Raw genomic sequence first — 17431 nt, 5'->3', positions numbered from 1 at the left:
CACAACCTCTGATGATCAGATCTTGAGTTGGAACTACCGTTTCTCAAGCCTAAACCCCAACCACATCCACACACAGCATGTATGCAGTTGTGAGCCTCCAACTACATGCATAGGCATGCTTTCATGCGATTATGACCCAAATGTTCCAATTCTGTGTCAGTGGTTCTGAGATCTAAGCCACTTTTCTCGGCTAGCCTCCAAACCACTGCCCAAAAGTTCCTATAACTTTCCAGAATCATAATTTACATGACTATAATGCCAAACATTCAAACTTGAAGCTAAAAATTGACCTAGACTTCCTAATACGCATTATACATTTCGTGAAACACATGGTAAACATATGAGTTACAGGTCATGAATGCATATGATCTTAAATATCTGAACTTCATCTGAGAATCATCAAAATTGTTGAAATTGTAGATATATTTATGAGGGAGATATTTCGGTTGTATGGCATGCCGAAAGTAGTTATTTCCGAACAGGATGTAAAGTTTACTTCTGCATTTTGGAAAGCCCTTTTTACTGGGTTAGGCACTCATATTCAATTCAGTACAACATACCATCCACAAATAGAGGGGCAGACAGGACACTTTCCTAGTTTTAGTTGTTGATGATTTTCAATTATGGGTGAACACTTTCCTAGTTTGAGTTTTCCTTTTTTTCTTGCTCATGTATTTTGGTATCTACATTTGTTATTTTACATAATCTTTTCTTTTCTTTTCTTTTTTCTTTTTTTATTGTGGGGTTTAAACATTTTCCATATATGTTTGTAGTAAATTATGAATCAATATTGTCTTTGTTTTATGACATGAGCATTGTTGGATTGTTCATTTCAAAATAAGAGAGAATAGACATTTAAAATGTTCAATCAATTAAAAATTCCTTACCAAAGAACTAGCTTAAAGCTATTTATTTTTTTCATTTGAGTAACTAGAATGCATGGTCGAATTAACTAGAATTCAAACCTTCTAGATCCATCCTTGGTTCCAAGCCCTTATCGCATCGTAATATATTTTTCCCTTATATATTATTATAGGGTCATATTGTTATAGCACAATCAACTTTGTTCAATAAAATTAGGGCATTGTAATTTCTAGCACTCCAAAAATTTATATAGCTTACATTGCATCAAGATTTGTATAAATCTAAACATGAAGTGTGATGTTAAACTCTCAACCTAGCCACTTACCTTTTCATTATGATGCACCCATTGAGGCAATAAGCTGAAATATCCAAAATAAATAAAATTAGTGAAGTGCTTATTCAAAAAGCCAAAAGTCTTGCTTCTGATACAATTGGACAATCAAAAGTCTTGTTTTGGATGTAATTGGAGAATGGAATTTTACTTTAGTATCTACAACATGTTGGAGGAGGATTTGTTGAGGAGTTGTGTACATTATGTTACAGGGCTCCAAAGATAAATAAAGGAATTGTTAATATATATATATATATAATAAAACTTAAATAATACTACACCACTTATCAATAAATTTTTCATCTCTAAATGTTAGTAGTTAAGTGGTAAAGGCTCAAATCATTATCTATTTTTGCAGATTTTCTTATATGGCATGTATAGTGTACTTTTCTTTTTCATAAATTCAACTTTAGTTTTCTTTTTCATAAATAAAAAATTAAAATAAATCTAAATCCATATATATGCTCTCTTCATGTACATGATACATCTATTATTATAACTAAGCAAAGTTCCTTGGTAATGATATGTTTTTTCATGCGTGCAACATTGAGTAAGATATAAATATAAAAGTAACTTAACTTGCAAACTTGATAACTTGTACATGAAACAAATAAATCCATTCTAACTACATTCCTCAAACCTGATGTAACATTGATAGAATATAACATCAAATCCACATCATGAATTTAAAAGTCAATGAAGACATTGTCATACACACAAGTTCAAATTCATGTATTTGTATTCCAAATTTGTCTAGTTATACATTTTTCTTTTCTACAAAATGGAACTTCATTCCCAACATAGATAATGGAAGTTCATGCCCATGAATGACATTATGGAAATGCCGCCTCATGACTGATCTAGAAATTGGGTGTATAAGTCACCATCGCCACTCTTGGCACTCCCAAGTGCATTTCCAAAGTGATATTGCTGCAAAAATTCAATAACCAATTAGTTCCAAAATCCAAAATGCATATAATCAATTTCATTAATTAATGATAAGTTTTTGGTCAACTACTCATTCTCACCATGAAGATCTAAGGCAATGGAGAAGACTACCCTTCCTGGGTAGATGGTGGAGCACTTGGTGATGGATATAGGCATGGTTCAGGGGTGATGGATAAAGGCATGGTGGGAGAAAAATTGGAAAAATGTAGTGGGTTGGGGCGATGATACATCCCTATTGGTTGTACGATAGTGGGAATAACCCTAGGGCGAGCGATCACCCTAGGGGGGGAAATTGGAATGTTGAGGGTGGATGATTGGAACAATGAGAAGGGCGGATGGTTAAAGGGGAGGGGTGGGAATTGGGAAAGGTTTGGGGAGTCAGTTATAGGCATGGGAGAAGTACTGATTGGAGAAGTGCTCCCAATGCTATAGTTTCTTTCATCGACATGCTCATCAAATAATTGGAGTCGACAAGTTGGCCTGTCAACTGTAACAACAAAAAAAGTTCATATAGTTATGCCTATGCATTGCAAATGATAGTATATCATATTTCACATGAAAAAATGCATAACATCAGATTTACCATTTTTGTGTATAATAGAATGTTGCACTAACTCAGGCATGTGGTCCACAGTTCTTTGTCGTTGAGAAGACAACTCCAGCTGTTCATTCATGCTCTTTTTTTTTGCACGAACTCGTCCAACCCTTTCAAATTGTAGTTTATCTTTCCCTGCATTTGACTTGTGACCAAAACACCTTTTCTTATTGACTGGGCTCAAGAAACTATGTTTTCTCTTGGTAGTGATCTTGGATGGAGTTATAGTATTGAAAAACATTTTGTTGTATTCTTGACATACTTTGTCTACCAAGTTGTTTAATGCATATGCCTGTTCCAAATTTGTAGGTATTATGGATCTCAATTTCTCATGAGTTGATGAGTTAACACGTTTCATCTCATCATCTTCAAATAATGCACTATCTGGTCGTACATTGGTTGTTTCAACATTATATGAGAAATTATCTAAATTATCATTGCTTGTTTCATTATGATAATTTAGAATGGGAGGAGAATCAAAGCATGGTAGAAGCTCTGTTTGGATTTCTGGGCCCAATATAGGCGACTCATTCAAATCAAATAAAATTCTAGGAATTTCTGTAGTAGGATTAGTGACATTAGGGAATACATTTTCACCCAAGCTAATGTTACTTGCCAACATCTCAACTTTCAATACATGTTTACAGATGTTTCCATTTAAGGCCCACTTGCAATTACAAAAGTGTAGAGTGGAATCTTTATATATGACATTGTACCAAATATCACGAGTATTGTTATTTTGGCTACGAACCCAATAATCGTTGTTACTCTTTTCATCAGGCACACAATCTTCATTTGGGATTTGGTTAGCTCTACACTTGGATGAATTCAACTGTTCCTCAATTTTTCTGGGTCGTACAAAACCAGCTTCTTTTAAACGTTGCATATGATTGTAATATAATACAACCTTTGTCAACAACACATAAATCAACCAATCAACCCGCCTATGGCATGCATTGTTTTTCTCACTTAGGTACCTCTGCTTGATATACCGATGGTAAGACTCAATTGCATTATTTGTATTTTGATTGGAATGTGGAAAATTTCTGTACGCTTTTGCCCACATATCTGTAGAAATAAATTTATTGGTTATGAATTAATAACTATACATATGACATGCAAAAAGGAGTCATTAAAGCCACTTATAAGAAACTTACATATTTTGTTGTTGGCTAACCAAGTTGCTTTAAAATATTCCAAAAACTTTGTATGGTCACTGAATCCTTCAAATAAATTTTCAACTGCCTTTTTTATAGATTCATCATCTGCACATGTGTGCATGATTTCTCCTAAAGCACGGAAAATTCGGATTTGGTTTTCCCTTCCTTGGACTTTGTTTCCAACATTCTTCAACCATGCACGACGGACATGCCACACACATAATAATATTGTACAGTTGATTGAAGACCTGGAATAACATAATTTTTAGAGAGAATATACATTAAGAATATTTTTATGTCTCTTATAAAAAGAATAAACACATCACCTTAATGCTTCAATTTCAGCGGTAGCATCATCTGTAATGAAGGCTTTAACATGCCAATCTGGTTGCTCTTTCTTCCCAATGGCAAAGAGAGTTGACATCCATTTACAAATATCAACTATAGTATTGCGTGATGATATCACCCAAGCTACTGGAACCCCATTGTGATGTTTGTCGAAGACCATTAAAGTGTAAAGTTGATACTACATTACAAACAAAGTACATAATTATATTTATATAAGATAGAAGCATTAAAATGGTGTTGAATAAATGAATTAGATTTAGGGTAATTTTGTACTCACCCCGTACTTATTTGTACCAAATGTTGAATCCATTGAGATTATATTGTTGTGAGAATATTTTAGCATCATTGAACGCATCCACTTTGTCTGTATGCCTATGATAAAAGGGATGTTTTCAGCAAGATCTTGTTTCTGGTAGAAGAAAAAGCTCTCAGTGTGTTCCTTATACCAACATTCTACACTGATTGGATCACTTTGATCTTTAACATACTCTAGCCTTATGGTATCATTGTAAATGTTTAATATATCTTGTCTTGTCATGTATGTATCTCGAGATGTCCCTGTGTATAACTCACCGAATCCATCCTTCACATCAGAGATGAACTTATCCCATATCATAGTGGGATTAAAACCTCTTTGGATTAAATGTTGGACAATAGATCGCATATCCCTTGTTAAATGTGGTGCATAACTGAATCTCATAGGCCTACCGATTGCATCTTTTCCATGACAAACAACATTGGATTTATCAATATGCCTACATGCAGTATATATTATTACAGCATCATCTGGTCTAAGTTGAAGTCGTCGCACAATGAAGTGACATTGGCAACCAACTTTAATACTTTCACGTTGATTGTGTTTTTTGTTTTGATTTGAGGATGCACTCATAATTCTGTTGTTGCACTCCGGACCATATGCACACCAATAACTATATATAAAACAATTACAACAAATTAGATATAAAATTTATGCATATTGAAAAGAATTATACATATATTGAAAAAAGATATAAAGACTCACATCATGTACTCTAGATATGTTGAAAAATATGTTTTTCCGATATCCTCTGCTTTTTTACTTCGTTGAGAAGCAAGAAGAAATTGAGTGGGTGCCCGTTCACTCGATTCCTCTCCTCTTATAAAATCATCAAGTCGACAATATGGAATAATTGCAACTTGGTCCCCATTAATCTCTGTCCATGTTAAATCTTCTGCTGAAAATTCAATCATATCCTCCGGGTCTTCAACTTCCAACTCATTAATCCTCTCCCACTTCTTCATTCTTCAAATACCTATAAAAATTGCATCGAAAATAATTTGGTTTGAGTAGATATTATGGTCTTGATTAATGCATATCACTAAGAATAGCAATCACATTTTTAGGTAACTATTTTATACTTTTCAGGTAAACCACTTTGGTAAAGGTAATATTTGGGTCATTAATCAACTTATAGATTTCATGCAAATTTAGACTAACCATGTATGACATATGATGTCTTTGTGGAGGTGGTGTCACCATGTTGGTCTCATGGTACAACTTGTGATGAGTGGTTGAGGTGGAAGGGGTCGAAGGGAAATACAATTATAGATTAGTTGGGTTTTATGTTTTTTTAAATCTTAATAAAATGAGATATGCTAAAGTAGTGTCTATTGTTATTGATTATGAATTGATATCTATTATTTATTAGTCATCTAATTTATATGGTTGCAATAGTTTCATTGAACTTTTCTAATCAAACATATTGTTTTTCAAAAACACAAGCTTTGGAAGTAATTTTTTTTTACTTTGATATATATTGATATAAACTTTGCGGCTAGTTGTAAGAATTAGAATCCTACTTTTGTCGGTACATTTGATGAACTCAGTAGGTTATTTATTTATTCAATATCTGTGTGCTTTTATTAAAATGTGTTAGTTGTATTTCTTTCTCCACTTATAAATAAATGTTAAGAACATTAATTTGGCTCCTAAGACATAAAACTTAATAAACCATAACCGGTTTTATATCATTTGGTAACAAATTTCAAAATCTCAATGACAAATACGTGAATTATTTCCATTTTAGTATAACAAAATTTCCATTTAGATATTAACAAGAGTATTTTCGGAACATATTTCAATTTGTACAAAATAAATTATTTTATGGCCCCTGTGGGGAAATTTAGTTTGTTCAAGTTATGATTGCTTTTATGTGTCTTCCTTCACTTATGGTGTGAAAAAGTAAGCTCAAATAAACTATGAACAAAAGCTCTTGAAACTTGATGCCCTTTGTTCAAAGTCCCACTCCTAATGAAGTAAAAATGCTTTGGTTAGTAAAAAAATATGTGTGGATTATGGACCACTTAAGTTATGTGACTTGTGAAAAATAAAAAAACAAATTAAAAACGATGTCACACTTCGTTTCTCTTAAGAGGCTAGCTATAAACTTTCATTCACAAATATGTAGTGTTCAATTAAAAAAACAAAATTATATCTTGAATAAGTAAAAACTTACATTACTTAGGGTTATTTGTTTAGCTTACATCATTATGGGTAGATAAAATTTGGATACTAAAAAAATAATTTATTGATAGTCCACCAAAAAAATCTATTACTCTACATATATTTGTAAGTCATTAACTTATAACTTTATCTCCTTAAGTGAATTTATCATTTCAAAAAAATTTCATATCATAATAAAAATTTTGTTCATAAGTTTCATTAGCAAACCAAAAAAAATTTCATTTCTGCAGTAATCATATAAGAAAAGTTTTGTCCCTAACTTACGAATTAATCAATAAGATTTATCTTGTCTTGAAGATGAATCATAATAATTATAATTAGTTCTAAAAAAAACTTCACAAAACTTCTTCAATGTAATTACTGCAAAAAGTTTTGAAGATAAATCATAATAATTATAATTAGTTCTAAATTTAGAAACTTACCACTTCATCAACATAGATTACAAAAACTTAACTTTAGAAACTTAGCACTTCATCACATAGAGTTGTTCTTTATCGATGTTGCTTTGGAATCCGTCGCATGGGTCATTTATGTGGTCATTTATATGGCTTTAGTTTTAGGGTTACTAATGATGATCCAAACATGATTTGATTTTTCATTCTTATAATTTGAATATTAAACTTTTATAAAATTCTTGCAAGTAATTTATTATTTTAATTATTTTCTAACCAATTACTTCTTATATAGAAGATATAAATTCTATTTTCCAACCAAAATTAGATCTCATATAAAAACATAAATTAATTATATTTTAAGAAACATTCCAATATAAAACAAATATATAAAAATTGGAAATTTTTAAAGATGAGCATGATTGTTGCCGATTAAATAATGTTAAAAGTGGAATTGCATTAAAGATCATGCATAATCTGTTATCAATTAAAAAATAAATTAAAAATAAAACTGACTCTATTAATTTTATGGGCAAGTTAGACCTATGGTTCCATGGAGTAAGTCCTAAACAACATGGAAAGGTAAGTCTTAGAAAATTGACAAAAAATTGACAAATAGTTCACCATTACAAGGATCCGGTAAAGGAGTAATTAGTATAAACACACAAATAGTAGAGGCTACTTACAGGTAAAGAACAATCTAATGGTCTCCCAATATAAGTTAATTGGAGCAAAAATTAATCCATATAATATAAGCAGAAAGATGGAAATACATTTCATATACCGCAAAAAGAGTAAGAAGCACCGAATTATCCAAACGACTCAATTACATAAACTTCTTGTAAAATGCAATGGTAAATTGGTATCTGAATATAAGTGAATTACCGTAAAGATAGGTAGTGAAAAAAAATTCCTTCCTAAAAAATTAACCGTCAGGGTTACAACCCAAGAAAAATTCACCAGTAAATAATAACAAATGAATCACATCAAGAATACCCCAGTAATAAACATGGAGCGTACTGTGTCGATTTTATATAAATTTACACAGAGGTAGAAACCCTTAAACTTTCACTGGGTTTCGAAAACATTAATTTTTTTAACTCAAAATTAACAGTAATGCCAAATGGAGAAAAAAAACCCGTGCCGCTACCCTGGCGATTTAATAACAATCTTTCTTACATTCATATGAAGAAGGGTCAGTGACCGCGCAGTTTCTTGGTGTATAATACCAGAAAATTGGCTTATGGCCGACGCAAGCCCTAACTAATTTATATATGCACATAAAAATCTAATTTAAATAATAAAACTTATGATTTCTGAAAGTAATTTATCAGTTAAAAAAGTCAGATCTTTAAAACATTGCATCACTAAGTCAGATCTTTAAGTCATGAAACTGATTCGTCCGATGATTTTCATTCGCATTTCCTCCTAATAAAATTTGATTTATCATAAAGACTAATTCTCGCACAAAGGAACAAAATTAGAAATAAATTAATTATATTAAAAATCTTATTAAAAATATTTAATTAATTTGGATAAAATAGTTTGTGAGACATAATTTGGATAAAATAGTTTCTGAGCTATGTCTCACAGTAGAAATATGCATTAAAATTTTCATGGCAGGTTAAAAAGCAAAAAAACATGATAGGTTTGGGCAACTTGGGCAACTTAACAGCCTCCGAGGCTCTTATAAACCTGGCACGCAGTCCCTTTCCGAAATTTAAATCGTGTATAAACCCTGAAATTTAAACCGTGTATAAACCCTGAAATTTAAATCCATGCTAACAGAATAAACTTACCTGTTTCAAAACGCAGACGCAGACGCAGAAATGGACCCTGGTTTCAAAACGCCGACGCAGAAATGGTTGCCGAAATGGATACCATGATTTCGCCATTTCGCTGTTATTTAAAAGGCCCCGAATTCAGCTATCAAACGGCGGGAAATTTATAGCGTGGTAGATTTGCGGCGCCGGAAATGTCAGGCGATCTCAATCGTATTGAAAAGCCGAAAATCTCGGAAAGCCAGAAATCTCGGGCGGGCATTGCATTTACGCCATAGGGGGATGGGTATGACATGGATCCCATGCTAAGAGGCGACATGGATGATGGATCCCATGCTAAGAGGCGGCATTAATGGCCCAATAGCATGGGATCTATTGCTTGCCGTCACTGTGAACTATGTGTACCTCGCTGCCTGGTCTAATTTTCAGTGTAACAGGTGGTTGGTTTCTGTGAGGTATCGTGTTTTCTTCAAACACTTCTCTGTACTGGTGTCGTTGGCTTCACATAGGAAAGTGGCCCCGGTCCCTGTAACTGTCCATGGTGACGGGACCCGAGTACGTAATTACTGTGGCGGTTTTTTATTGGGCAAACAGTCACGGGCACTTCGAAAATTATTTAACCGGGTCCCTGTAACTGTCCATGGTGACGGGACCCCGAGTACGTGATTATTGTGGCGGTTTTTTATTGGGCAAACAGTCACGGGCACTTCGAAAATTATCAATTTTTTTTGCGTAAATCCCATGTTAAATACCGGCCTTCCAGTTGCCTCACTCATCTCCATTCCTTACTGAAACGGGGGAATTCCTGATAAGGTAAAGTAAACCTGCAAATTTGGGTGCAGGTAGGTTTAGATTCCAATGTGTGCAGCAGCTTTCATGGACATTAAAATATTTATATATATAGTTTTAAGGTTATTTTTAGCTTCATAGACGTTAAAATATCTATATATATATTTTTAAGGTTATTTTTAGCTTCATAAACGTTAAAATATCTATATATATTTTCTATAATTAAATTTACTTGTTTTTTATTTGTGTTCTTCGGATTTGCAGAGGTCTGATCTGCTCTGAAAATGGGGGAAACGGTGTGTGTAACGGGAGCCAGTGGATTCATTGGATCGTGGGTCGTTCGTTTGTTGTTGGAACGTGGTTATTCTGTGCATGCCACCGTTCAAGATCTTGGTAAATGAATTGTTGTGTACACAGATTTGTAAAATTAGTTTAAATATTGAAAAGAATATAATGTTTCTGACATTTTTGTTTAATGAGTTGATAAGATAATAAAAATATTGTTATATAATATATAATTTTTATGATAGGTTAATTTTAATTGTGAAGTCTTTGGATTTTCTGTAAACAGATTTGAGGGTTCATCTGGTTATTTTTGTCGTATGTTTCATTCAAGGTCTTTGTCAAATTCTTTTTGATAATAAACTTATTCACGGGAAATTTATATATATATATATATATATATATATATTAAAATTCCCAGTGAATAAGTTTATTATCTAAAATAATTTGTGTGATTTATTATGTCAGTTAATTAGTTGGTTGTGTAGAGTTGAGTTTTTATTATATGTGATTACAATTTAATCTTAAATTTCAAGAAAAAAAATTGGGAAAATAATTTGTGTGATTTATTATGTCAGTTAATTAGTTGGTTGTGTAGAGTTGAGTTTTTATTATATGTGATTACAATTTAGTTAATTAGTTGGTTGTGTAGAGTTGAGTTTTTATTATATGTGATTACAATTTAATCTTAAATTTCAAGGAAAAAAAATGGGAAAATTAATCTCTCATGAAGCATCTAAGTTTTGACCAAGATTTTGGTGTGATAGCATGGCAAATTGTTTTATCATCCAACATTGAAACTAGAATCAGCTTAGGCTCCACTTAATTTGAGATTTTTTTTTTCTTTCTTTAAGCCTCTGTATTAAATTCTGCTTTTTAATGGACTACCACTGTTTGCAGGAAACTGGAAGGAGACTAAGCATCTAGAGGCAATGGAAGGAGCAAAAGAGAAGCTGAAGTTATTTAAAATGGATTTGATGGATTATTCGTCTATCCAAGATGCCATTGATGGCTGTGCTGGTGTTTTTCATTTAGCCATGCCCAATACTATTGACGCAGTTGCAGATCCCCAAGTCAGTAGTATAACAACCATTCCAATGGTTTTTTTTAAAATCATTTAATTGGGATTTGGGTTCTAACAGAGCCATATTTTGGCCGGTGCTTTGATTTTACTGTAGCCCAGTGAGTAGGACTGTAACATGTCAAATACAAGCATTTAATTCGGATTTGGGTTCTAACAAAGCCAGATTTTGACATTGATGGATAGTGTAGTCCAGTGAGTAGGACTGTAATATGTGTAATATGTCAGTGGGAATGCTATTTCCAATCCTATAGCATTATAAATGCAGCTTCCAACCTTATAGCATTATAAATGGGGTTGACAAGCAAGGGAAACAGCGCTCGCCCTCTCTCTTCACGCTCCATCCATTTGTTCACTGGAGAGAGAGGGCGAGCGCTATTTCCCTTGCTTGTCAACAAGCATTTATAATGCTATGGGGTTGGAAATAGGAATCCCAGTCAAATACAAGCATTTAATTGGGATTTGGGTTCTAACAAAGCCAGATTTTGACATTGATGGATAGTGCTTTGTTATAACTGTAACCCAGTGAGTAGGACTGTAACCTGCAATGAATTGTCTTGTTACAGGAATTTAGTTTAGTTTTTTGGAACATTAGTTACTTTAAAATGGCTGTTTGCTTATCTGGGTTTTTAACATGCAGAAGCAGCTGCTACTTTTTTGGTATACTAATTACCTTAAGATGGCTGATTGCTTGGCTGGATTTAACATTGCAGAAGCAACTGCTGGATCCAGGCATTAAGGGCACAATAAACGTGCTGGAAGCAGCTCACAAAGCCAAAGTGAGGCGTGTGGTGTTGACCTCTTCGATTTCTGCTATAATTCCAAACCCCAAATGGCCTGCAGGCAAGCCGTTGGATGAGAACTGCTGGACAGATCTGGATTACTGCAGAGAGAATGGAGTGAGCATTTCTTTTCAATATATTGATTCATAAATGGATGAAGTAAATCAGTCTCTTGGATTTCTTAGTTCTTAAGCATTTCTTCTTAGTTGCAGCAATTAGTATTAACCCATCCTTTTGATATTTAGTATTAAACCATCCTTTTGATAAAATTGGGTTGAATGCAGATTTGGTATACAGTTGCAAAAACATTGGCTGAAAAGGCAGCTTGGGAATTTTCCAAGGAGAAGGGTTTGGATGTAGTTGCCATAAACCCGGGGACTGCCTTGGGGCCGATCTTGCCACCTGATATGAATGCCAGCATGGCCATGATCGTCAAACTCCTTCAAGGTATGGATAGGCAAAAGTTCAAAAGGTTTTATAAATAAATTTGTATGTGTTAGATTTTAGTGTTTGGTGAAGTGATAAATTTGGGTATTTTTATTAAATTCCTAGGTTTTAATTATATTTATACATTATAAAATGAAGGTCACTTCAAGAGTTTTATTTATTTATGGTCACTTGACAGGTTTATTGTTTTGTTTTTTTATATTTATATTAAATTGTTAAAAATATTTAATTATCTAACATTCAAATTTTAAAAGAATGTTATTATACAAGTTTCATTTATTGTCATTTACTCAATTTGTTATTATAAAAGTTTCATTTATTGTCATTTACTCAACTTTGTTATGGAGACAATTTTTGTCTGTGATCTTGAATTATCCACTTAGTGTTTAGGTTCCATTTTTTTTAGTTACTTAAAAAAATGTGATTATAGAAGTTTATTTATGATCACTTACTCAACTTTGTTACAGAGTCAACTTTTTTATGTGATCTTGAACTACCTACTTAGTGTTTAGAGTTTTGTTTTGGTTACTTTAAGTCTATTTTCATAGTGATCCTTGTTAGTGTTTATGGGCAATTTCATATTACTATTTAAATAAATTAAGGAATCATTTTGATTTAAGGAATGGCTTTTGCTCATAGAATTATTGTTGTATAATTAGGAAGGAATGTTTTTTTCTTTGTTTTTTCTAGAAAAGTAGTGTAAAATACATTTTGGTTTGTTTACATGGATTTTGAAGTATGAATTGCTTCTTAATAAGATAATCAATATTCCTATTATATGATTTTAAAAATGATAATGGAAATGGGCATAAAATGTGTCTTTGCTTTCATGACTATCATGAGTAAAACTAATTAAGATTTTTGAACAAGAATTAAGAAATTCCTTTTAAAAATTGGTTTCCATTTTATTAATAATAAAATATTACCTTATATCTTATCGCAATGGTTATGTTGTAGGGAACAATGAAGAATATCGAAATTTTTTTATGGGTTGTGCACATGTAAAGGATATTGCGAAAGCCCAAATACTACTATATGAAACACCTTCAGCCTGTGGGAGGCACCTTTGTGTTGAGACTATAGCCCATTGGAGCGATTTTGCTGAGTTGACTGCAAAACTATATCCAGAATATAATGTGCACAAGTAATCTCTAAATCTCCCTCAAAGAACAAAGTATCCTTCTATTAAAGTTATTGTTTTAAAGTTATTTGAGATTTCATGATTATTTATTCTTGCTAAAGATAATTAGATTTCTAGTTTATAAGTCTTATAGCTTACAATTTCATGTCATTTCTGTCTGACTTACATGGGTTCTTAAATGTTTTTATAGGTTTACAAGTGTCACACAACCAGGCTTGGTACGCGTTGGGAATCCACCAAAAAAATTATCTGACCTTGGGCTTCAATTCACATCGATGGAAGGGATAATTAAAGATTGTGTTTCCACACTGCATGAGAAAGGCCTTTTGGTTTAGTGAGCATAGAATAGGCAAATGCTTTCCTAGATAATTTTCAATATGGAACTTTGTTTATGCATACTAAACATTTTTGGTAAGTTTTAAGCTATAAAAATTATATGATATCATCTAATGATTGATGATTTCTTTAAATAATTATTTGGAATTTTTTTTTATATATTATTATTGCTAAAATATTTTTCTCTATATTATTAATATTGTAAACTAATAAATATAAAATAATGACTTGAATTTTCCTATATTTTCTAACCTCATTAAATTTTGTTTCATTTTTAGTTTTAATTTAGTTAATGATAAATATTTATAAAAATAAAAAAAATAAAATTATTGTGTTGAGGATTGAAAATCAAGTCCAAAACAATTCAAAACATAAAAATAGCATTAGGTCATTGCTCATTGATTAGTGATTAGATTTTTTCACTGTCAATGACTCATATAGATTGCTTTCTAAATCATCATTATAGTTTCTTTGCTTTAAGGTAATTGTTTGTGGGTGGTTCAAATGTGTCTTCTATTCACATTCTTACCTTCATTGACCAAATTAAATGGGAAATTCCTTCATGGTGCACATAATAGAATGAATACAAATTTGTGTCTATCTTTATTAGTGTGCACATTGTTATTGTTTTAGAGAAATGCCTTTTTTTTCCTCGTAATATTCCCTAGGTGGGCCCACCCAATAGGGGCCACACACCCAACCAAGTCAACAACAAAGTTTGACCATGATGGACCTAAGGATAATTGAACCCACGCCTCATGTTAGAGGGCCAAATACTTGCGCATGGTGGCTTCAACCACTTGGGTTACCCATCAAGACTTATAACTTATCATATTGATCATCATGAACTAATTCCATTATGTTACTAGGCAGTGCTATGTATCTTCATTATACATAATCATTTACTTCTACATGGTAGCTTATATCTTTATTATAGAGACATTATATCTTTATTATTGATGGGAAAATTTGAGCCTTTCCATTTACATGACATTCCAATCAAAATTGAGCACTTCATGGTAAAATTGTGCTAAATGACTATCTATTATGTCGCCAATTAATTGAAGGAAAATTTTTGCATATCAAGTTGTAATTAAAGTTGATTATTGTTCCCACTCGTAGAAATTTTATTAACTTTGTTTTATTTAGTTTTTTTTAAATGAAGAGTGGTTTGTGTGACACATGTTTACCTACAATGTGATCCTTATTTCTCATAACTAGTAGATCATACACAAATAAACTTGAGCATGGTATTCACCATTAGGAATTAGTACATGTAGAGATCACCAAAGATGGAGGTGGGTTTTCAATTCATCCATTTTGGGGGAGGAAGTATATGAGGTTAATTATATAAGAATGAACTCAATAATTAGCAATAGATAAAAAATATTTACAAGTTTAAGAGGTGATTAGGAGTAGATTCCAATTTTTATGTTGAATTCATGGCACTAAGATTATTACTAAAATGTGCTTTAGAAGGAACTCAAAACATGTTAAAATATATGGAGACTCCTCTTGGGTAATCAATTGGATATTTTGAATATCTCAACTACACAATTTCCCACTCAATCCAATGGGAGATAATCTAAAGGGAATAGTATAATCTTTTTGTTGATGTTTGTAGCACTAAATAAGAACTTTCACATAGGTTTAGTGTCAAACATGAGGAAGTCATTCAAAAAGGTATTTTCTATTTTGTAATTCACTTTAATTAAAGTTATTTTTTTGTAAGTTTGGTTGGACTACATCATCATCATGTCCAATATATCACCCCAATCAGGGTGGGGAATTGAACCGGTGGCTTCACATCAAGGATTTCCTTAACAGAACACTTGATCACTGTCTATACAAGGCGTCGTGGACACTTTAATTAAAGTTCTTATTAAGGTGATTTTTTTATTATTAAAAGTTAATTATTATCTAATAAAATGTAAAGTATATACATTAGTGATTTAGATGTAATCTCCACTATCGATTGAGATTTAATTTCAACCTAATATCATTGAGAGTTTAGGGTTATGAAGATTTGGTCATCTAACTCAATGTTACAAAAGATAAATGAAGTGAAAGAAAAGATAGTGTTAGAAAAGCACAAGTAAGGGAGTAATAAATGATTTTTATTCGGCGTGCAAGTCCAAAAGAGAAGAGGAAACAATGTGAGAAACACAAATGAGTTTAACCCGACTCTTAGAAATTGAAGGGTTTGTGCACAAGAAGTGTAAAGGAAACTTTAGGAGGTTGAACAACCCAACAAAAGAGAATGTTGGATGTACAATTTTTGGGATAGATTTCAATAGCAATAGTTTGGAATAGATTTCAATAACAGTAGTTTGGGATAGATTTGAGTAGCAGCAGGAGGATTTTGATAGCATGTTTTGACAGGGTTATATAGGTTGTACACTACATTAAAACATCTAGGTTTCATTGTAATATTTTATTGTTTTCTTAATGGGCTATTTTCTGAGCTTGGGAACCCTTGTAAGCTTGAAGTAATTTTAATGAAAAAAAGATATTTGAAGGGAAAGCAATTCTTTTATTTTAGAGATTGATTTCTTGTAGATTTTGTTGATTTTTTATTTTCAGTTATTTCCAACAATTATATATTATTTTATGAGTTGAATAATTCAATCTATATTATTTTTTCAATAAGGAAATCATAAGGAATTAATTTACCTAGGTTGTTGGAATGGTGAAATTAACACCTTTGTGACATTTTCCTTTACACATGTATACAAGGAGTTGAATAGGAAGGATGGAAAGATGTGAAAATAAAGAAAATTATTGATTGCATGCATTATGGTTGTGGAGGAGGTTAGGGAGGGAGTCCCAGTCTCCTCCCTCATAAACTTCTGAGTGTCTTATTTCCTTTTCTAATTTCAAACCATATTTTTTATTGTTATGTTTTAGGTTTGCAAGGTAGTTATGTTGATATTTTTATCAAAAGTTTTTATGTAAATTTGTAACACGGATAGGTATCAATCAGAAGATGTGATGTGGTCATACTTTTTTGAAATAGCTAAAAGCCCACATTTTGGTTGGAAATGTGAAAGGAAACTTTTTACAAAAGCTTAATAGCAAGAGTTATTGACATCACAGGATGTGAGGCAATCTTTTGAAAGAAGAAAAAACACAAACCTTTTTGTTGTTTTTGCAGAGTGTAGAAAACCCCTAAAGATTGTGATTTTCATTCTTTGAAGAAATTGTGTTTCTTTCTTTGGAAAAAAGTGTCTAAGAGATGACACTTCTAGTAATTTTATACTCTTTTTGATAAAGAGATGAAAATATTCTATTTTGATGGGCCTCGTTATTCACATCACTCATAAGCAGTTAAATTCTTCATCCTAACATGATGAAACTTCATCCTCCACTTTATGTCATGTTAAAAATAAGATTTTTTTTCTTTTGCATGTTACATTCTCTCTTAATTATGTTGTGTAAAAAATGAAATATGTGTAATTATGGTCAAATTATGAAGAAGGGCACAATCAAAAGATCATGCCCCTTCACGAAAAGGAACCCAAGGCCATATTTAAGCCAGAGGCCCTCTTTGTAGAAACCATCCTTTAATTTTCATATAATAAATTACTTATATTTAAGCCAGGGGCTCTCTTTGTAAAAATCATCCTTTAATTTTCATATAATAAATTACTT

At 32.1% G+C, this 17431-nt stretch overlaps 1 protein-coding gene and 1 long non-coding RNA gene across 5 annotated transcripts; one reads left to right on the top strand and one right to left on the bottom strand.

The window, feature by feature from the left end:
- Nucleotides 1–1939: 1939 nt before the first annotated feature.
- On the bottom strand, nucleotides 1940–9309 carry LOC149163108 (uncharacterized). 3 transcript variants are annotated; one of them, XR_016261628.1, is made up of 5 exons: nucleotides 8941–9309; nucleotides 4524–5538; nucleotides 2727–4424; nucleotides 2224–2630; nucleotides 1940–2125 (listed from the first exon to the last, which is right to left on the bottom strand). It is a non-coding gene; the product is annotated as an uncharacterized LOC149163108 (long non-coding RNA). The 3 variants fall into 3 exon arrangements; XR_016261627.1 differs by having other exon boundaries at nucleotides 2224–4424; XR_016261626.1 differs by lacking the exons at nucleotides 2224–2630; nucleotides 2727–4424; nucleotides 4524–5538.
- Nucleotides 9310–9588: 279 nt separating this feature from the next.
- On the top strand, nucleotides 9589–13917 carry LOC149163107 (cinnamoyl-CoA reductase 1-like). 2 transcript variants are annotated; one of them, XM_089437536.1, is made up of 7 exons: nucleotides 9589–9735; nucleotides 9976–10104; nucleotides 10894–11066; nucleotides 11788–11973; nucleotides 12141–12303; nucleotides 13261–13447; nucleotides 13635–13917. In XM_089437536.1, the coding sequence occupies exons 2-7, from the start codon at nucleotides 9996–9998 to the stop codon at nucleotides 13777–13779; spliced, it is 963 nt and encodes a 320-aa protein (XP_089293662.1). In that variant the 5' UTR covers nucleotides 9589–9735; nucleotides 9976–9995; the 3' UTR covers nucleotides 13780–13917. The 2 variants fall into 2 exon arrangements, with proteins under 2 accessions (XP_089293662.1, XP_089293663.1); XM_089437537.1 differs by having other exon boundaries at nucleotides 9649–9764.
- Nucleotides 13918–17431: the final 3514 nt, after the last annotated feature.

Source organism: Pinus tabuliformis, chromosome 5_2 (assembly GCF_031772625.1).
Source record: "Pinus tabuliformis cultivar Carrire ecotype Pingquan chromosome 5_2, CPIR1, whole genome shotgun sequence".
NCBI classification, from domain to species: Eukaryota; Viridiplantae; Streptophyta; class Pinopsida; order Pinales; family Pinaceae; genus Pinus; species Pinus tabuliformis.
The sequence above is the reverse complement of the archived record's forward strand: the minus strand, read 5'-3'. Positions and strand labels throughout refer to the sequence as shown.

What these genes read in the sequence shown, in the direction of transcription:
- LOC149163107 (XM_089437536.1), top strand. Translation starts at nt 9,996, where the DNA reads ATGGGGGAAACGGTGTGTGTAACGGGAGCCAGTGGATTCATTGGATCG. An exon ending in TGCCACCGTTCAAGATCTTG is followed by an intron (nt 10,105 to 10,893) that starts GTAAATGAATTG and finishes CACTGTTTGCAG; the next exon opens with GAAACTGGAAGGAGACTAAG. An exon ending in ATTACTGCAGAGAGAATGGA is followed by an intron (nt 11,974 to 12,140) that starts GTGAGCATTTCT and finishes GGTTGAATGCAG; the next exon opens with ATTTGGTATACAGTTGCAAA.